Source organism: Rhamphochromis longiceps, linkage group LG17, assembly GCF_057381845.1.
Source record: "Rhamphochromis longiceps isolate RC_006_pf linkage group LG17, R_longiceps_female_GT1.1, whole genome shotgun sequence".
Lineage (NCBI taxonomy): Eukaryota > Metazoa > Chordata > Actinopteri > Cichliformes > Cichlidae > Rhamphochromis > Rhamphochromis longiceps.
Genome location: NC_140573.1, coordinates 12466580 through 12489415, shown reverse-complemented (window position 1 = coordinate 12489415; position 22836 = coordinate 12466580). Strand labels below are relative to the sequence as shown.

At 37.8% G+C, this 22836-nt stretch overlaps 1 protein-coding gene across 1 annotated transcript in view; it reads right to left on the bottom strand.

Moving 5' to 3' along the window:
- The window catches only part of LOC146649373 (BMP/retinoic acid-inducible neural-specific protein 3-like), a 64349-nt gene that overhangs the window by 36219 nt on the left and 5294 nt on the right, over positions 1–22836 (bottom strand). The window contains exon 2 of the mRNA XM_085386408.1: positions 5217–5585. Coding sequence (XP_085242534.1) covers positions 5217–5437 — 221 coding nt within the window. The 5' untranslated portion in view covers positions 5438–5585. The remainder of the gene's footprint in view (positions 1–5216; positions 5586–22836) is intronic.

The window sequence follows — 22836 nt, the reverse complement described above, 5'->3', positions numbered from 1 at the left end:
TCAGTAGTAAGAATAGAATAAAATAATAATAATAATAAAATAAAATAGAGTACATACACTCTACTGGTCATCAGACACCCAGCTGGTATAATAAGCTGGGTATGTAACTATAAATTGGCAACCACCTGGTGAGCACTGTTAACTTAACTGAAAACTAAGCAGCCTCATACTTATCACTGTTAAAATGGTTAACTAAAACCTTTTTCTACTGTTGTTATTAGGAACAAAAATCCTGTCCATTAATTTTCTTCTTCCGCTTTTGTCAAACATCTTGGTCCTCGACATGTACAGGAAACCTATGCGTAATATGGACACACATCTTTGGATCAAATGTTGGTCCAATCCGGACTCATGAGCAAATCAATCTAAGGGCCCCTACATGTTAGCAGTAGCTTGCAACATACTAGAAGAACAGAAAGTGAATATATTGCACCTATTATTAGTCAGCAGTCAGGATATTCAGGCTACACCAGCAACTTTATTTTGTATGTTGCAAAAGTTTTTCATTTAACAGCAAATTTCAAGTCAAGTGAGTTGACACGCCTGAAATCATCCTATGATGACAATGCATTTCTCTCTCTCTCTCTCTCTCTCTCTCTCTCTCTCTCTCTCTCTCACTCCAGCTCTTGGTGTTCGGTCTATTGCTTACTGTAACATAACATGTCAGTAAGTCGGTGATGTTGATGCTCCTATTTTACTCCACCTGTCTTTTGTTCAGCTAACTTCCACATGTGGCATGTTTGTGTATGTGAGAGAGATGCACTCAAACTGGGAGCAGATTATATTCTTGGATGTGTTTATTAGCTACATTTTATTTTACGGAGTAAGAGAGAGATGTTTATGGTAGGTTTGATGTTACTCTAGCTTATTAATTTATGCATAAAGTCCTCATTTTGAGGAAGAGACTAAGGAATGGATCTTTTAATACTGGGATTCAATCAGAAATCACAGCATACATAATGTTCTGGTAATACTTGCCAACACCTCTGTGTTTCCAGAGGTTCTCTATTATTTCAAAACTATCTGTTATTACTTTCACAACTTAAGTCGAATTCTATTTTGTGTGTGTGTGTAATTGCCAGCTAATCTTTCTAATCTAACACACTCCACATAATACGCATACTTTGAACTCATCTGTCACAAAATCTGGTAACCCACCACAACCCAATTTAAAGGGCTTATGCAGAACTGCTCTCTGCATAGGCAGACAGATGAGTTACATGTGACATTTAATAAAATAAAAACGTTCATCAAAATGAAGCATCCTACTACCAAGACACATCTACAAAATCTCGCACCAAATAAAAGGAGGAACAACAATATTATTTAATCTGCACACTATGGGATCACCAAGATCACTTCACATATCACTGAGCATATTACAGAATATTAAAAAAAAATGTTTTTGCATGTCGATGGCAAACTTAGTGCAAAACAGTTTTAATAGCTCCCAAATCCCTTCATACAGCAAAAAGGATTTTATCTGGAATTTAGTGCAATTCTTAAAACAATGAGCATTGAATAAACACAGCTATAATATAATATGCTATAAGGAATCCATTGGTTTTATCTGCTAATGCTACTAATAATAATGATAATAGGCAGCAGATAATGATTGAGCTGAAAGGCAATTTGCTTGTAGTGACAAATATTACAGTAAAAGCACCTTTGGGCTTGTCTCATCGTGAGAGGTACTGCAAGGTTTGTGTTAGATAAGCCAGGAATATTTATCTCCACACAAAAGTCATTTAAATGTATTCAAGTGACAAGGCGGTGTAGGATGACCAGAGCTTCAGCTCAGCAACTTCCAGAACAAACACTAATGGGGTAGCAAAATAATGCTGAGCAGTTCCGAAATATATATATATATATACTGAACCAGAAAACACCAATGTATACTGGCAAAATATGTAACTGCTTGGTGGTGGTGTGTCTGAAGAGTGAAACCATGTGCTTAAACTTGTATTATATTTAATTGTCAGCAATGATGACTCTTCAGGTTACAAAATGACTTCATATAGAAGAAGGAATGACCAGCTGACCAAATTTATACTGGTTACTGGTTCAATTATCACTTAAAGTCATAATGAAAATACTAAGGATTGGCCAGTTATACTTCTACAGCCAGTAAGCAATTTAATAGTCAGGTTTTCCCTCCTACGAGTCACAATAACAAAAAGTTTAATACTCTAGGCTACACAGTGGTAAATCTCTAACCGCAGGGTGGTAGTTCCAACTTTTAAATACAGTCTAATTTAAAAATAAAATAAAGAAATCTGTAATTCCTCAGTAAATTTTTATTAGATTGATTGTATATATAATGTGGTCAGATTTTTCTAAATCACAAAACTATGTTGCCATACAAATTAAACATTACCTTGTGTAGCTGCTAGTGGACAATATTCCAACATTGCATTATGGATATAAGAAATAAAGTAAATTACTATTATACAGCCACAGTTCCAAAAATATTGTGTAAAATGTAAATAAAAACATGTTTTAGTGACATAGTGCAAAAAAATAAGAACTGAAAAAGAAAATACGATCATGAACGTGATGGCAGGAACATGTCTCAAAAGATTGGAACAGGACCATGTTTACCACTGTGTAGCATCCCCTCTTTTTTTAAACAAGTCTTTAGGGAGATTTTTGCACATTGGTGAACCTCTGCCCATCTTTACATCTGAGAAACTGTCTCACTAAGATGCTCCTTTTACCCCCAATCATGTTACTGACCTATACCATTGACTTTTCTCAATTTTTTTGTTGCCATAACCGAACCTTTCTGAGATGCTGAATTCAAAACAAGCTTATTATTTCTTAAATGGTACATTTTCTCAGTGAAAGCACTTAATAAATTTTCAATGTTCTATTATGAATAAAATATGGGTTCATGAAATTTCAATAATTGTATTCTGTTTAAATGCAATTTAAAGTTTAGACGGGATTGTAACTTTTGAGGAAATACCCAGCTCAATTACTAATAAAAAAGCTGAATCAAAACCAATCAACCAATCAACACCACACCTATTTAGGTCCCTTTTATTTAAATAAATGCAAACATCAGTCTTTGAAGATGTGCTCGCTATCTTTTGGTTTTGAGGAGTAGTAAGTAGGATTCATTTAATCTTTCGCAGGCCAAAAAAGGGTCAGTGACTACCTTAACAGTGCATAGCGATCTGTTCTTGTAGTACAGAAATAGCCTGACTGGAAATTTAAGGACATTTGTAACACAACAGGGGCATAACCATGTGGTTTGACCCCCTTGGGAGAAAACTGCAGCGGGCCCACATTTCTTTAATAAAACAATCCTCCCTGAATTTTTTATGAGCTATGTCCAGGTGTGTGTGCCCAAACTCATCACTACACTTCACCCCCCAACACTGGGACTGAAAAGGAAGTTGTTGTTTTTTGTTTTTTTTTTTGCTAGAACAAAAACACGCAGCTGTATCCGCCAATGTCTGTGTCGGTTACTGAAATCAAATGGGACTGAATCCAAGTGAATTCAATTTGGGAAGATTTACAGGCTATTTACTTTTTAGGTTGGTTTTTCCTTTTAATATAATCACTATTAATCAATGCCGCACTGTAGTAATCTAGAGGGCCTCAAACACAACCTTGCAGCTGACAGAAGCCTCTCCAGGGATTCTGTGATAATGCAGAGTAATAAGTACTAAGAGCTCACTAATCACTTGGCCACATGATAAGACTATTAATCTTGCCGCCCATGCAGCTCAGCTCCAGCAGACCACTGCCTTTTGCCGGGGAAGGAAATATTAAAAAGCTCGAACGCAGCAACCGATCACAGAAGCCATAAAGCATCCTTACAACGATCCGTAGATGACAGGAATCCCGTCTGTCCATTTCCAGAAGCCTGGACAACATCCTCCTAAACGACGACGGATATGATTCATGACACAATCTCCACTAATTTGGTCGCGTGGCGATACCTCTGACTGTGCTGTCATGACAAATCTTTCTTCTTTTACAGTGCTAATCAACAGATCTCATTTGACCACCTGATCAGGTGACTCCCCGAGGGTTTGGAGAGCAGCAGAATGTGATATAGAACCAGCTGATAGCAGCGTGCGTGCATGTAATACATCATGATTCTGTCTAGGCGTGTCAATTATCCTGTGAGCACTGTGCTGTGAGGATGCTTTAATGCATGACAATGCAAGCCAAATAATACAGTCTGTGTATTAAAGAGCCATGAACAGGGATTTCATAAAGCATACTGCCCACCAAATGCTCTACAGTTATGTTAAATTCTCTCTCCTCCCATACACGTTGTAAAAATAGAAAACAAGGAATGGAAGATGCCCTAAAAACCCTTGGTACCCTGAAACGTGTATTTTCAGAATAAAATCCCCCTGCAATATCTTTCTCTTTAACTTTGACTTGTCCCTTACGTGCATTCTACAACAGATGTATGAGCATGCTTTTAAAAGCTTTTCCAACCATGGCAGATAAATGTTTACTCCTTTCCTTCCTCATCTCCATCATTTCATTTACATGAAGCGGCTTCATTTCATTGCAAGCATTATCATTTTCACTACAGTGCTTTATGTGGGTCAGTAAAGGACTTTTATTTAGCTCTCAGGTTGCCGAAATTCACATTTCACATTAATTATGAAGAGTACATGTGTAAATCTTTCTTATTACACACCACAAAATACGCAACAGCAGACTGATAATCGCCCGGTGGTACCTACAGGAAATAGTCACTGTCAATGTCTCTTTCTTTGAACAGTCCCAAAATCAGTGCATAGGCCACACAATGAATGTATTGCCTACTGTAACTGTGTCTTTTGCTAGATTGTTGGTTGCTAACTGCATTGAATCAAAATAAGCTGATTTTTTAATATATTTTAAGACTTTTAAATTGTAATAATAGGTGCAATATATTCACAAGCTAAATAAGTTTGGTGTCAGCCTTTCTCTGTTAGCGGTTAAAGTGTTTAGCATGTGCATACTGACTGTACACAGAAGCCTGGAGTTAACAAAATGCTGAGACTGTGACTAACCTCAAAATGTAAACACATTAACATCGATATCATGTGGCCTTATTTACACACAGCTGATCTTTCAAAGGACAACCACAGAGACTATTTGATGCGACTGCTGTGAGATCTGTCATGCATATAATAGGGTAGCGATTTGGCAGTAGTAAATACAGTGTAAAAGCATCTCCTCGTGCTGCAGTCACAACTCACCTGTATATCTTGTATCTGGTGGAGAAACCTTGTCGGTTCTTTTCCACAAAGTCGATGTACTCTGGGGAGTGGTGGAAGGGCCCCTTATCAGACAGGAGCCAGTCCAGGGGTCCCCCGGGTTTGTCATTTGGGAGGCTGGCTGATGTTGCTGTTGCTGTTACACTGGACCATAAACACACCCAGCAGTGAAGGCTGAGGCTGAGAATGCCCCATAGAGCCATCAGAGATGGATGGAGGGTAGGAGGGATGAGGGTGGTGGTGATGGTGGTGGTGGTGGGGGGCGTTCAGCAGCCAAAGATACTTGTCATTAGCTGGCTCCTCCACTGGGATGACCGAGGGACCTGCATCGCCTCAATGCCCCCCGAACACCTAAGGCAAAAGCACAAACACACAGTTCAGCAAACAAACAAACACCCACAACCAGCAAGGAAGAAACTTGGCTACAAAGACAGAAATAAACAAAAAAAAATCCTCAGAATATGTTGCAGCTGACAGAAGCCTCTCCAGGGATTCTGTGATAATGCAGAGTAATACGTACGGTGTGGGAATGCTGTTTGAATCAGGTTCATTATGTGGAACTTGAATTAATAAATGTAAAAATGACACCTGCTAATTTCAGCTTGTGAGCGCCTGTTGCTTTAATGGTGCTGCTTCAGTAAAATTTCATGTTACTTTACTGTAAAATAATGACAAGTCATTTTACAGTGTGTTTACTGTAATCTATAAAAACAGTTTCTTACTGTAAAAGAAATGATGCACTGTAATGTATAGAATATAAGATCTGCAGTAGAATACTGTCAACTGTTTGGTTGCCATTATACTGTTGCTTCATTGTTTTACTGTAAAATGTCTACACCTGTGCCCTATTTAAGCATTTTCTTTTTCCTCCAAGTTTCCATTCTTCTTTTATCACACAGATATGGAACATTATGAAACCTGGCCTAATGGAAGTAGCCACTAAAGCCTCTATCGTGGTGTCCCAGTTCTAGTTCAAACCTTCTCACTCCCAGAAGCACAGGAAAACACATCACTGATCCACAGCAACCAAAGCCTAATCCGAAGGAACCATTACCTCTAAATGAAATCTGAATTTAAATGTAACAGTAGTTTGCTGTCTTAAAGTGAAAAAAATAAACGTTACGGTATAATTATTATGCATTTTACAGCAAACTGTTAAAATGTCTGCAATATATCTGAAAATACTGAAAACATCAGACTATAAAAAACTGTACAAAACAAGGGACTTCAAAATATCATGCTATTTTAAATAAATAAATAAAATGGTCAACAAACTAAAACTAAAATTAAAAGCAGCTACAAAATATCCATTCTGTGTTTTACAGGTTTTTTCAGACATGATTACTTTGATAATGCAAATGCACACAAAAAAAGAGATTGCCAATAATTAAACACACCCAATCATTAATTATAACCCTACTTTACACAAATAAAGAGAAATAATTTTTCTGGAGCATGATGAGAAAGCAGTAACATAGTTTAATTGCAGTATTTGGAAGCAAAAAGACCCAGCAATAATTAGGGATGGACCTATCCGATATTATGTATCCGCATTGGTCTGATACTGAACTAAATTACTGGATCAGATATCGGAGGGAAATAAAAAATGTAATCCGATCCATTAAATATCACGACAGCATCTCCCAAAACTTGCGACATGGCGTAACTCGGCTCACAACCTTAGCACATCGGAGCAGTATGCGTCACGTGATAGAGCGGATGTGGTGTGCCAGACCTGTCGGCGGTGTGGTTCAGCATTTGGAGCTTCGCTCTACCAAGCCGGCATTTCATCTCTGAGAAAGTTATCCCAAAGAGAAGTAAAGCAAGTGTGTAAGTTCATCTCTGAATGCTTGTAAAGCATATATATATATATATATATATATATATATATATATATATATATATATATATATATATATATATATATATATATATATATTAGGGGTGCAACGATATTCGTATCGATATTGAACCGTTCGATACAGTGCTTTCGGTTCGGTACGCATATGTATCGAACAATACAACATTTGTAATTTATTTTATCAATTTTCCTTCTGACGATGCTGTCTGTGTTGAGCGCTCAGTGAATCTGTGTTCGACTACTCCGCCTAGGCTGCACTGTCCAGCGCAGATCCACTGAGCGCTCAACACAGACAGCATAGTCAGAAGGAAGAGCGCAGGGCAAGCTAGCGAGACAGAAGTTAAGCTCTCCTTTTAACATGGACCTCCCCCACTCTCATTCAGATCTGGCGTTTGGAATTATTTTGGTTTTCATGTGACGTATGACCCTGAAGGTAAGCGAGTCATGGACTAAAGTAAAACAGTATGTTGGATGTGCCACGCAATGCTCAATTACATTGGTGTGAACTAGTGTGTTAGCGCAGTTAGCTCGTTAACGTGTTGGCCGTCTAGCCCCATGCACGGAGCGATCGGCGGTAGCTCGTTAACGGAGATTTGCCGTGTTGTGGCGTTAAGGTCATTTCAACGAGATTAACCTGAAAGCACTAGTGGGAACACAACGAATATGACTGCACATTTACGCCGACATCATCCTAGTGCAAAGACAAGTGGAAGCAGACAAAAAAAAGCAAGCATGCTACTAACTTTAGCCGAGTCATTTAGACAGCTGTTAGCACATGATTCTCCTTATGCTGCTGAGAATATAGCCCAGAAGAAGCGGATAGTATAGCTTTTATTTTGGAAAGAGCCATTTCTCTGTAATAAACTCTCTTTTCCAAAGATGAGTGATTCCTCAATCAGATACAGGGCTTGCAATATCGCTAGCCCGACGTCCTGGAGCTAGCGATTTTTTCAGTCGGGCTACCAAAATCTATCTCTTCCCTGCCCGTTGGGCTATTGTAGGAAAAATATATGTCAATGCTTTTGCATTCTTTCGGAAATGTAACTGGGTAATTATGTCATTGGCATCGGTGAGCCACTGTCAATATGTGACATATTGAAGTCGCGTTTGAATTTGCGCTTGTTTTTTTGCTTTCACTTTGCAATTGTGCGAACTGTGTATAGAGAGCGACAGCACTGATCTGTGAGTGATGATAATTTGTGCACCAATTCCTCTGACATCGTCTTATTAATCGTTAGCTTACTATGCAAACATGACAAGTGAAATCTCCCGCAGCAAGCTTAAACATGTGAGAGGTTGATCGCGCAGAGAATCGCTGAGCTTATGTGAGTGCCTGTGTAAAAGCAGCAGGATATATATTTGACTACGATGACCTGGATGACTGAGAACCTTCACAGACAGATATATATTTTAGTTCTGCTGAGCCAAATAAGAAAGGTCAGGGTGAAGAAGTGACAGCCAAAGAAAAGCTTACCACAAAACGGAAAAGTTATGACAAATCAGACTATAAGGCAAAAATAAAGTGCAGCTTTATGGTTTCATTGACAAAATAATTTCTGTGGCTGCAATATGATGAGCTAAATAACCAGGGCTGCACATAAGTGGTCCGCAGGTGTGCATTCGCTGTCAAAATAAAAAACACGCACAAGGGATAGGGTTAAATTTAAAAACTGTACTTTTGAGTTAAAATATATATTTATAATTTTAATAAATGACAATAAATAAATTGGTGTTTTGTGTTTTAAAACTCGAGTGTGAACTTATACAAAATGCAGCAAGATGTATTTTTAAAAAAAAAAACAGTTTTATTCATTAAAAAATACATATTCATATTCATATCGGTATCTGCAAATATCCAAATTTATGATATCAGTATTGGTATCGGACATAAAAAAGTGGTATCGTGCCATCTCTAGCAATAAAGTGCTGTGAATCCATCTTACTTTAGAGAGACACAAAACCATTTAGCCCCCCACCCAAAAAAAGTGTATTTAACTTTTGTTACAATTCGCCGCATTCACTGCTCCATGTGAGCTGGGATTTCCATCCAAAAGAAAATAATTTGAACTGAAAAGACTTGATTACTAATTTTACACACTTCTACTGCAGCCTGGTGCTGTGATTTGCAGAAATATTCGGATGTAGAAGTTCCACCAGGAAGAAAAAAGTCTAAACTGGCATGATTCTAATTATAAATTCATCTCTTTAACTTGGTGAATAATTGCTTTGCTGCTGTTTTTAAAACTATCCCCGTCATACTCGAACACTTTACTGTCACACCGCAACACATCTATTAAGAGCTGCAGTTTCATGCACAGACACACTTTAAGATAAAAAGTCTTGGCTGCTGTGATTTATCAGACTACCTGCTGTTCAGACTGTTGTCCAGAGCTCGCATTAGTCTCTATCACCATTTTGAGTTCTGTCAATCATCTCCCCTGCAGTGTGTGTGCATGTATGTGTGTTGGGGTATTGGGGGTGGGGGGGTCAGTCCCATTACAGTATTGTGATGACAATCTGTCAAGTTAAGTCAGCCATATGACCGGGGGTGTGAAGGTTTAAAAAAAAAAAAACACTGCTCTCAGACAATGCAGGCGATAGCACTGGAAGAACACACCACAGCTTGAGGTGGGTAAAGGGAAGAAAGAAAAAGAACAAAATTGCTATCAAATACGATGATATATTCATCTACAGGGTTAATTATTGAAAGTTAAACATGCAGGAGGACTTTCATTTAGTCATTTTAATGAGATGAGATGAGCTGGCAATTTGGAAATTGATTTCAGTCTGACATCGCTGTCAGCACTCCCCAGACTCAGTTTGTCAAGCCCTGGTGTGTGTGTCCATTCTCACTTGTGTTTATGTAAACATCTGTATAACCAGCTTTATGGTTTAGTGTGCTTTTAATTAACAGAAAGCACATGCTAATGCCTGTACATGCAATTTGGTTTTTGCATGACATCATTGAACTATGCAAAATGTGTTGTTTTTTTTAAAAGACATGTGTCACGGTCCCCGTGTCTCTCTGGTTGGCCCACGCTGGCTACAGGTTTTGTTGTTGTTAGTTTTAGTTTTTTGTCTCTCCTCCTCCTCTCTGCCTGGGTGGAGCTCATTACGGGCTCTCACTCTTGGCCCACGCACCCCTGTGGATGGTGTCCACCTGCGGCTGATCTGGCTGATTTCCCCAGCTGCTATTTAAGGCAGTGGCACAGAGCAGCTCACCGCTGGAACGTCGAACCACCTGAATTCTGGACCGAATCACCGGACCTGTCCAAGTGGGGCAGTGTGTGGAGTGTTGGAGCGAGTGCGGCTGAAGAGGAGTGCGTGTGTGCGGAGGAGCGGTGGCGGTGACTGAGTGGAAGAGGAAGCGTGTGTGTGGATTCCCCCCCCCTTCTCTCCCTGGAGCCCTGGACCCCCTCCCAACTCACTGTACATTTATTTTTCACTAAGGTGATCCCTATTGTAAATAAATCCCCTTTTGTTTCCTTGAAAGAACTGTCTGCGCGTGGGTCCGTTCAGTAGCCATGACAACATGTATATTCAGATCTCCAACAGGCAGTTAAGTCTTAATTGCACCAATGCAGGTCTCAAATCTAAACTCAAATGTCCAAGTTGGGTTATAAGTATTAAACTGAGTCATAATCCAAGCTGTTCGAGTATTTTGTGGAACATTTTTCTTTCACAGCTGCTGCATGGTGCTTAAAGTACATTGCCAAAATTGAAGAAATTAGTCTCTAGCCTGACTTGGGTCTTGAGTTATTGTGTGGATGCCTTAATAGGCATCCACACTATTGAGATCCTGTTTCTCTTTCTTCTTTATTGTGTGGATGCCTTAATAGGCATCCACACTATTGAGTTCCTGTTTCTCTTTATTCTTTATTATTCCGGGTGTTTCTGTACACTTTTCGCCGTGGATCTACTTCCACAATTTTTGTGCTATTTTCACCGTTCAAACTCTAAACTGTTCTGCTCTTTCTGCTTATGCTGGCTATGACTTTTGGTGTTAATTACTATTATACTTTTTAAAATATTACACTTTTTTCCTTTAATTTGTCCCATTGAAATGAATGGGAAACTTCCACAATTCTGCTAAAACTTTCTTGTCTTTGAAACTTAACTACTGCCTCATACTTTCACCTAGAAACTCCATTCAAACTTTAAAACGTTCTCAAATGATTGGGCTATTCCTGTGTGATTCAGCTTTTTCAGATCTTCTACCGTTTTAATCTTATCCCTCTTTGAGTTTTCAGTTGCAAAATTGTGATTTTTCAGAAAATACATGCGTTGCTATGGTTGCTATGCAATTAACTCAGAGGGGACAGTGAAACTGTTTGAATTTTCTCTTCATGTCCAAACAACTTCTTGCTACTCGCTCAATTTCCACTCAAGCCGCACAAATTATACATCAAAACATAGGTATTTTTGCTGGCTTTCAGAAAATGTCCCTATCATTGTTGTGGGACTCATAGATATTTTGCAAATCTCCTCAGAGTAACACAAAGTGTGAAAACTCTCCATATAAACTCAATGGAGAGTTTGTTCAAAATCACCGCTGGATTTCTGTAATGAGAGGCATTTTCAAATTGTCATATCTCCTTAATAAAGCGAAGTTAAGACATAAGGCTTGTCCCGATATATCTTCAGACACTCCTGATGCTCACAATTCAAGAATTATTTTCTCACCTATTACCGTTCTGAGATGAGTTAGACTTGTTTGAGGGTAGGGAATTTGTCCCTCGCTCAGATTTCATCAGATTTCAAATTCTGGAAATGAGGCACTTTTTTCTCTCATCATATCTTTTTGATGGATTTCCACAGAGCCCTGAAAATTTCCATGACTGTTCACCAAAGCCTGCTGTTTCTTACGGTGAAAGAATGATTTTGATGCTCCATATAGATTTAGAGTTACCAAAGGTTGTTTGAGAGCAAGTCAAGGCAGTTTTTGCTTCGCCTCTACTCAGTTACAGTGTATTACAAGTCATATATCTTTAATAATTTATATTTTATCTCTGAATTATGAAGACCTGAAGATTCCCCCATCTCTTCTGAATAAAACGATGCCTGAATGACCGTTCTAGCCTCTACGGTTAGGAAATTATGGCCATTTGTTCGAGGGGAATCCTGAATGTCAGAAATACACTGAAGAAAACTCACACCTCTCTCTGTGTCTGTGTGTGTAAGGGCTGACTACAGCAGGTGCAGCTAATTTAACTGACCTACATATACCAAGCCCAGACTCTCAACAGCTCCTGTTCCCTTTACTCTCTGTGTATGTGTGTCTGTGTATCAATATTTCTCCTATGTTTAAGTATTACTCCTCAATCATAGTATTTCTGCTAAAGCAAAGTACTTCTGCTACATCTTAGTACTTCTGCTAATTCATAGTATTTCTGCTAATTCATAGTATTTTTGCAAAATCATGGTATTTATGCAAAATCATTGTTTTGAGGCCAAATCATAATATTTCTGTTATTTTATAATATATGTGCTGAATATATTATATGTGCCAAATCATAGTATTTATCCCAAATTATAGTATTTATGCCAAATTACAGTATTTCTGCTAAAAAGCAGAAATAGTCCTTTTTAGCAGGAATTTCTGCCAAAGTATTTATGTTAAAACATAGTATTTCTGCTAAATCAGAGTATTCCTGCCAAATCATAGTATTTGTACTGAAACATAGTACTTGTGCCAAATCATAGTATTTGTGCCAAAGCATCGTATTTGTAAGGAGTCATAGTATTTCTTCTAAATCATAGTATTTCAATCAAATCTCAGTAGTTGTTGTTAAAACGCAGTATTATTGCCAAATCATAGTATTTGTACCCAATCATAGTATTTCTGCTAAATCATAGCATTTGTGCCAAATCATGGTATTTGTGCAAAAACATAGTATGTCTGCAAAACCATAGTATATCTCTTATGTTATAGTATTACTACTAAGGCATAGTATTTCTGCCATATCATAGTATTTGTACTAAATCATAGTACTTGTGCCAAATCATAGTATTTGTTGCACATCATAGTATTGGAACCAAAACATAGTATTTGTCCCAAAGCATCGTATTTGTATCGAGTAATAGTATTTCTTCTAAATCATAGTATTTCAATCAAATCTCAGTAGTTGTGTTAAAATGCAGTATTATTGCCAAATCATAGTATTTGTACCCAATCATAGTATTTTTGCCAAATCGTGGTATTTGTGCCCAATTAATAATTCTGTTATGTTATAGTATTACTACTAAGTCATAGAATATCTGTTATGTTATAGTGTATCTGCGGAATATAGTATGTGTGCCAAATCGCAGTATTTATACCAAATCACAGTATTTGTGGTAAAACATAGTATTTCTGCCATATTGTGGTATTTGTGCAAGAACATTGAACTGTTATGTTATAGTATTACTACTAAGTCATAGTATTTCTGCATTGTTATAGTATTTGTACTAAAACGTAGTATCTCTGCCAAGTCATAGAATTACTGCAATTTCATAGTTTTTTTTAGGAAATCTGTTATGTTATAGTATTACTACTAAGTCATAGTATTTCTGCCAAATCATAGTATTTGTGCCAAAGCATCGTATTTGTATGGAGTCATAGTATTTCTTCTAAATCATAGTATTTCAATCAAATCTCAGTAGTTGTTGTTAAAACGCAGTATTATTGCCAAATCATAGTATTTGTACCCAATCATAGTATTTCTGCTAAATCATAGCATTTGTGCCAAATCATGGTATTTGTGCAAAAACATAGTATGTCTGCAAAACCATAGTATATCTCTTATGTTATAGTATTACTACTAAGGCATAGTATTTCTGCCAAATCATAGTATTTATACTAAATCATAGTACTTGTGCCAAATCATAGTATTTGTTGAACATCATAGTATTGGAACCAAAACATAGTATTTGTCCCAAAGCATCGTATTTGTATTGAGTAATAGTATTTCTTCTAAATCATAGTATTTCAATCAAATCTCAGTAGTTGTGTTAAAATGCAGTATTATTGCCAAATCATAGTATTTGTACCCAATCATAGTATTTTTGCCAAATCGTGGTATTTGTGCCCAATTAATAATTCTGTTATGTTATAGTATTACTACTAAGTCGTAGAATATCTGTTATGTTATAGTGTATCTGCGGAATATAGTATGTGTGCCAAATCGTAGTATTTACACCAAATCACAGTATTTTTGCTAAAACATAGTATTTCTGCCATATTGTGGTATTTGTGCAAGAACATTGAACTGTTATGTTATAGTATTACTACTAAGTCATAGTATTTCTGCGTTGTTATAGTATTTGTGCTAAAACGTAGTATCTCTGCCAAGTCATAGAATTAATGCAATTTCATAGTTTTTTTTAGGAAATCTGTTCTGTTATAGTATTACTACTAAGTCATAGTATTTCTGCCAAATCATAGTATTTGTACTAAATCATAGTACTTGTGCCAAATCATAGTATTTGTTGCACATCATAGTATTGGAACCAAAACATAGTATTTGTCCCAAAGTATCGTATTTGTATGGAGTAATAGTATTTCTTCTAAATCATAGTATTTCAATTAAATCTCAGTAGTTGTGTTAAAATGCAGTATTATTGCCAAATCATAGTATTTGTACCCAATCATAGTATTTTTGCCAATTCGTGGTATTTGTGCCCAAATAATAATTCTGTTATGTTATAGTATTACTACTAAGTTGTAGAATATCTGTTATGTTATAGTGTATCTGCGGAATATAGTATGTGTGCCAAATCATAGTATTTATACCAAATCACAGTATTTGTGCTAAAACATAGTATTTCTGCCATATTGTGGTATTTGTGCAAGAACATTGAACTGTTATGTTATAGTATTACTACTAAGTCATAGTATTTCTGCGTTGTTATAGTATTTGTGCTAAAACGTAGTATCTCTGCCAAGTCATAGAATTACTGCAATTTAATAGTTTTTTTTAGGAAATCTGTTATGTTATAGTATTACTACTCAGTCATAGTATTTCTGCCAAATCATAGTATTTGTGTGAATTTGTATACTGTAATATCACTGTATTATGTAGTGGCTAAGTAGGGGCTGTTTACTAAGTGCATCAGTGTAAATAGGTCATCTCTTGTGTTGGAGTGCCCTCTTGTGGCGCCTTTTGGGTAGTGCCTTAGTAAACGGGAACCCTGTAAAAAGTGGCATCAGACTGATTCGTAGTGGAGGAATTTGTTACCAGTTTTCTTAATCTTTAATCTGTATGCATGTTGTAATGCATACCCTGTTCTTAATCATAGAAACCACACCATATCACCTCTCCACATCCTCCTACTGTATGCCATACCTCCCTGTACCATCCATCTGACCGCAATAAACTCCACCTCGTGGTAATCTAATCCCTGGATGTCAGCCTCTCCTTCTGACCGAGGATAGTTATAGTATTTGAGCCAAATCATAGTATTTGTGCTAAAACATAGTATTTCTTCCAAATCATAGTATTTGTGCCAAAGTATAGTATTTCTTCCAAATCATAGTATAACTGCATAATAAAGGTTCTTGAGCCACATCAGTGTTTGTGCCAAATCTTAGTATTTCTTCTAAATCCTAGTAATTCTGCTCAATGATAGAATTTCTGCTATGCTTTAGTACTTTTTTCCTAGATTGTAGTACTTCTGCTAAGTCAAAGTATTTTATGTAAATCATAGTATTTCTACCAAGTCCCAATGTTTCTGCTAAATCATAAATAATGTTTTAGTACAAATTGTATGATTTGGTGGAACTTTCTGTGTTCCAGCACAAATGCTATGATTTGGCAGGAAAAAAATATTATTTAGCATAAATACTAAGTTTTAGCAGAAATGCTATGTTTAAACTTTAAAAAATTCTGCTATTTCTGCTGATGTGTGTTATGACTTTTGACCATTGAAATGAATGGAACACATTATCAATGTGGTCACTGATTTTGCATGATGGGCTGAGCTGTGTTTTACCTCAGTGAGATAAGCATCCGTTCTCAGACTGGGAGGCCTGGGTTCAAATCCAGCTTATGGCAACATTTCTTTCACTTAACAGTTAAACTTTTTTTAAACTCTTTTCAACACAAATTTCATTTTTTTCACCCCTTTTCAGCAAAATTTTCAGTTTTTTTAACCCCCTTTCAGCACAAATCCAAACTTTTTCAGCTCTTTTTCAGCAAAAACCTCTTTTCAGCAGAATTCTGCTCAGTCACCTCTTTTCAGCAGAAATTCTGCTGATTGAACTCTTTTCAGCAGAATTTTCACCCCCTTTTTTTTGCCCAAATTCTGCTAGCACAATTGTCAATCTCTCCACCTTTTCTTTGTGAGAAAGTGTTTGGCTCAGTGAGCTAAATAGCTGCCCTTTGACCAGGAGGGCCAGGTTCGAATCCTGCTCAGGGCATCTTTTTTTTTTTTTTTTTTTTTTTTTCAATTTTTTCAGCAGATATCTTCAGCCGTTAAGGCATCCACACTGCATTTTCGCAGGAAATGCAAATTTTTCTAGTTTTACTTTCAAATCTTCTGTGAGCTCAAGACTTCAGGGAGGTGAGTCAAAAAGTCACATTTCAGAGCAGTCCGGAGCAGTCAAGTCTTTGATTCTACCGCTGGGAATAGACCTTAAGTTTATTAAAACCTGCAAAGAGCAGACTCCCTGTCTGTTAGACTCCTCCTAACATGCCAGGGTTCCTCGGTGTTAACAGCTGAAGGGTGGGACATCTGACTCAGTGACTGGAGTTGGGATGCATCCAGCCCCTGAAATCCCACCTTTTACAAAAAAAGACACAGACAAACAGAAAGAAAAAGATGTACTGCTAATGTATGTTACAGCTTTACATTGTAGAGCCACAGACACAAAGGGGAAAGCCAGACTTGGATGAGGCGATGAAAAGCTGGATGTGGGAGGGGAAGAACTCTGCAGGGACAGCCGATGGAGACAGCGCTTTATGAGACTGAGGTGAACTTTGCCCAGCTGTGACCCTGCACTGAAACCTGATGAACTGGATCGGAAAAATTATTTGCTCTCATAGCAGCCCACTGCTTTATCATTTGCATAACATTTTTATTATTTTTTTTTTTTTGCCGATTGTTGAAAAATCATCTTTATGATAATCTAACTGGGAAAGACTTGATCAAATGGAAAAACTAACTGATCAGGTCAGGTCAAAGACTACACCCACAAGTCTGCAGTTTTGATAAGTACACATTACCTTAAGGTCTTGTATAACATGCAGTAGGCAGAAACGTGGTACAATTTTAATGAAACAGGGCCGAGAACGGTGTTACCCGGTGCCGAAACAGGGCAAATCCTCCCCCGTATCTCTTTCAACTTCTTTGTTGTTGATGCAGTTAAACTGTGAGTGTTTCCTTCAGCAATTTCTCCTCACATTCCAGCAGCGCTGAATAGTTTATTGGACTGTGACAGAGAGACCTCTGTCTTCCCAGCATTTCTGTTATCGTCTGCCACGCTCTCCATTTGAGCTTGAGCGTTTCACTTTTCTTTCTCCGTCCCTATTCCTTCAGCAGAGACGCTGCCACACAGTGAGCAGTTATGCTTTGTGTGTGTTTTGTCAAAAATCTGACACCAAAGTTATGGGTTACTATCCTATAGTGTGAAGTTTGAGAACAAGTTGCTTTGTACTGACAGTGTGCCTCTGCTGCAGTAAAATGGCCCCAAAAATAAGCTGCTAGTGCAGCTCCGTTAGATGAATCCACACCTACCTCCAGCCTCTCATAACACAGATGAAATGCTTTGTTTTTTTCTACTTTACATTGTGCATGTTGTGTATAAAGTGACCTTGCTCAGAGGGCAGTTTCTGGCATGTTAATATCAAAATACAGCTCAGAGGTCACATTTAAAGACTCTTTAATCCTATCATCTAACAGGCAGCTGTCCAAAACGCTGATGCAGGAGAACATGGGCCTCTCTCGAATCTCTTCGCCTCGCTTTCTCTCTTTTTCACCCCACCATACTTCTTTTGTCTCACCTTCCTCACACAACCCACTCTCATCCTCATCTGCCTCAATTACCTCTAAAAGCCAACTTTGCATCAAATCGCTAATGACATACGGACATTTGCTATTTTCAGACAAATGCTTTTCTCTTTTTTTTTCTTACTTTACCTCTAGATTATGCTATAATATTCAACTTGTGCACTCAGTGCATTTCATGAAGCCGTGTTAAAAGCACTCGTCCTTGAGTCCCCTGTATAATCTAGAAACAACAAAACAAATGGGAGATAGAAGATGGAAGGAATTTTCATGTGAAGCAGTAAGGAAGCAACCGGAGCTCCAGCAGATCCACTCCAATATGATTTTGCACGACGTGGGCCAGCAGTTAGCTCGAGGCTGTTTGGAACCTCTGTATAAAATAAAAGCACTGTTTGTTCATGTGAGGTCCTCTCAGCGGAATTGTGACGGGAGTGCAAATGATGGGGGACCACATTTTCCCACACATGAATTTAATGAAGAGTTGCGTCCTCCGGATTGGCAAATACCAAGAACAATATTGAAAGGAGGCGAGATGTGGCATCATATAGCAAATCCATGTTTATGTGAACAATCAAGTGACTATTGTTGTTCCACTCTTTTCATAATCTTTTTGTAAGTCTCAAAAAAGGCTGCTGGGCTTATTCTATGAGGACTGAGGTAATTATAATTTCAATTTACAATCTGAAAAAAGTAAAACATAATATTCCATAAACCTTTTTTCCTAGATTTGTAAACACCTGTCATTGTGCTCTCAAGGTTTCCAGCAGCTCTCTGACGAAATGGACAGTCAGCACGTGCCCCCATGCACAATCACTTCAGCCTTGTCATGTGACACATGATTGTTTTTCATGTAAAAGAAAAAAAATTGTCCAAGACATTTGCAGAGGAAACATAATGTTTCTTTGAGCAGCGGGAACACTCAGAGATTGCAATTTATCTTTGAAATGACACCTATGACAAGGTCCTGTTTATTTCTGTGGGGAAGAAATATCCATTTGGAAATGCTTTCCTTTTTTTGTCCTGCTACTTCAATAGAGAGAGGAGGGTGTTAAACAAATGGCCATTCCACTGAAGCACAGCCAACAGTGGATCAAACTACAACATTTTTACGCCCACTGCTCATCATAATGGCAGGCTATATTCAGTAAGCACCGCTGAACATCAAATATTTCAGCTGAAAAAATACTTAACAAGGCATCTTTGATGACTCTCATCATATGCAAGGTTTAATTTCTTGTCATTACGTGACCTAAAGGCCACGTACGTCGATGGCACAGCAAAAAAAAAAAGAAAAAAGTGATGCGTAACTCTGTGATACATCTTTCTCATCTTATTCAAATTCTGAATAAAACATTTGTCAAGTTATTTCCAAATACATTTCATCTCTTGGGGTTTAAACCATTCTCTGCAATCACAGAAAATTCCCTTCGCCTCATTTTCATTTATATAGAGTTAGATCACAACAACATTCAAACATTCATTCTAAGGCACTTGATAATCTAAGATAAAGACCCTACACTGCTGCACAGAGAACCCCAATGTTGCAATAATCCCCTCTGAGAAAGCACCTGGCAACAAGGGGGAGGAGGAACTCCTTTTTAACAGGAAGGAAGGGCATCTGGCAGAAGCAAGCTCAGGGAAGGGTCGGCATCTGCTGCGACCGGTTGAGGAGTACGCAGGTAGAAGGAACATAAAAACACAGACAACATGGTGTGTGCTCAATAAAGTCTGAAAGGAGCAAAGAGTTTCTGCAGTATACTTTCAGACAACATTTTCTCATCTGGATTTGTAAAATATCATCTCAAAACTCAGGTTTCCTTCTAGTTTTTTCTTTCTTAATCTTAAAATCCAGGTAGTCACACTAAGGTACAGATTGTACTTATTGACATCGACTGCCAACATCTATAAAAGTGCTTGTATGTGCAGCACTAAAGAAAACCTTGTGTCCTATAAATGAACAAAAATGCAATTTTATGATCAGAATCCTTAACCTTCAGCATATGGCGGTGATATAAAAGACCACACTATTTTCTTCTTTTCAGGCTAAAGATACAACCGTTGGGTTTGCTGCTGTATCTCATCAAGCGTATTAAAGGTAATTTGGAAAAAAGAAATATGACAAAGGGAAGAACCTGAAGACTTTTATGATTTGATACCATCAACCAAGACAGGCTTGCTGAGGCTAAATATGATTCTGTGTGCTCTGGAATGTGTATAATGTTAATGCATTACTTTTGCTTAATGGTGGAATTGAGAAATAAACTCCCCAGTCTCTCTCTCTGTTCCTCCCTAACTGTCTCTCAATCTCTCTTCCTGTCTCCACATATACAGCCGTGTCTGAGCCACGACGTTATTAGCCATTAAGTTGATAGCAGTTGGATGGCAGAAAAAAAAGCTCTACAAAATCCCTTGCAGGTCTCATCCAGTATTGCCGTAGGGTTTTCTTTAAAATACCCAAAAAAGCAAATATTTAATTTGCTGTTTAGATATTTTTATTTCCTTAATGTGGGTCAAGAATTTGAGCTCCTAACAATAAATTAGTGACTTACAAATATTGAGAGCCCAACACAAGTAGAGCCATTTAATCTTTTGAATGAATTTTCAGATTCAAATCAGTGATTTCAGTCCCTAAAACTTCTAATGCAGGTGTATCATCCATTCTAAATTGCATGTGTATTACTGTGGACTTCTGTTAGATATTACATTTATCGGACTATTAAGTGCCATATCTCAACTGCAATAATGACACGCTGCGGGACGTGCAGTCATTTCACAATGAAAGAATTACCGTTTTTTTCTCGGAACATAACTTCAGATTGGAAAGCAGGGTTGGCTGTTTTATTTTTATTTTTGCGAGAACACCAGTCAAGCAAAAATGAAACACATGTCCATAACTTAGTCATCTCTCAAAATGTTCTTCCCTGAGGCAAAAAAGTCAATGAAAAGATGAGACACTGAGTCAAAGCATTTTTCATCACAAGAACTACTGGTGGTTACATTAAAGGTATGACGTGCACAGTGCGGAGCCAGCATTTCCTCCAGCTATTTGGAGCATCTGCGTGAAAACGACAGCTCTCTTTGTTTTGTTTTTCCCGTTTTTCCCAGAAAACACTGAAAGATTCAATAAAAACCATTATTTGTAATGCCCTCAGATGGTACAGCTGTAAAATCTCACAGATTAGCAGCCCTGGGATGAAATAAAATGTTTGCAAATTCCTCATTCGGTCAAAGAAATGATTTCACAGAAGCCGTGATTGCCGATATCCTCGACATTATTCGTTGCTCGTTTTGAAAGCGGGTGATTGATTCACAGGCTTCTTGAGCTAAATTAACAAAATTAGCAGTGTTCCACTTTGAGTTAATATCTCAATTGATTTTGCTAAACAGAATATTCTAAACAGCTCATTTATTTCGCCTTGCCTACCAATCTGCTCCATTTGTGATGAATAGATGTATCTGTCTGCACAATTTTTTTTTTCTTTCAGGCTGCGCTGCAGCTCTTCCAGTAACTTTGTGTAACAGCCAAAATTACATGTTTCCTCCAGAGATATAGGGCTGGCTACCGACTGCAGTGTTGGATCTTGACTCTCACCCCGTCTTTTGGAGGATACAGTAAGCTTGATGAGATGAGGGAACTCCCAAGCCTAATCTTTCTTGAGAATTTCAGCAGCCGTTCTAGTCGGAGATTGGGACAGAACTGAGCTTCCAGCCCCCGAACATCTGCTCACTTATTGAAGAATGCCAGAGCTGTAATGGTCACCTGCCTGAGCTGTGTGTGTATGTGTGTGTTTAAGTGTAAATGTATGTATGTGTGTTCTCACAAAGTGTCCCCATATCCATGTCTGGAACACACACACACAGCAGATCTACTTTCTTGGCACAGCAAATATGCAAATTGAAACAAGTCTCTTTTTGTGATATCTCACAATTTGAACACATTTGAAGGAAAACAATAGTAGAAAAATAGATGGAGGGGAGGCATGCGCTTTGCAGGGGGGAGGATTTGATTAAAACATTTCATTAGAATTTCTTCAACAGGATCCACTTTGTAACTTGTCTGCAAGCCAACCCTGAAACCATCCTCAAAGTAGGGAAACAGGAACTGATAAACTTTACATCTTCCCCTCCGTGCTGACTAATGAGGTTTTTGGCCCTAATTAACCTAGTTATCTTCCCCGCTACAACTGTCAACAATGCCTCTCATACCAGTGCCACGGGTAAAACACAGCCTTTGTGAAATTATAATATGACTGCCAGTTGCACTCATCCGGCTGTCTTACAAACAAATAAAAAGGATCAGCTCCCATGGTGTCCTGGGAAAAAGACATCAAAGACCAAAAAATAAATAAATAAATAAATAAAAATGTCACTATCAAAGTGCTTACATGCCCAGCCATGAACACACATATTTACAGATCTACAGACATGCATTTAAAAACTTTAGACATGAAAACCCAAAACAATAATACATGAATAGCAACGCTAAGCTGCTGCGGGGAAGGTCAGTGGAAGTGTGTAGGCAGTGTGGGTGTGTGACTGAGTGCTTTTTTTTCCCCTGTACAAACTGTTGTGTAGGTGTTTTTCTGTGGACTCTCAAATTTACTTCTGAGACTTCTGAAGATGCTGGTGATCCAATTTAATGATGGAATGTTTAAAAAAAAAAAACACCCACCAGGATGCTCTCGGATACTAAAATCTGAATTAATAAGAGAAGACAACGAGCCCTAATTTCATGTTTTACATTAAACTGCTCTTTTA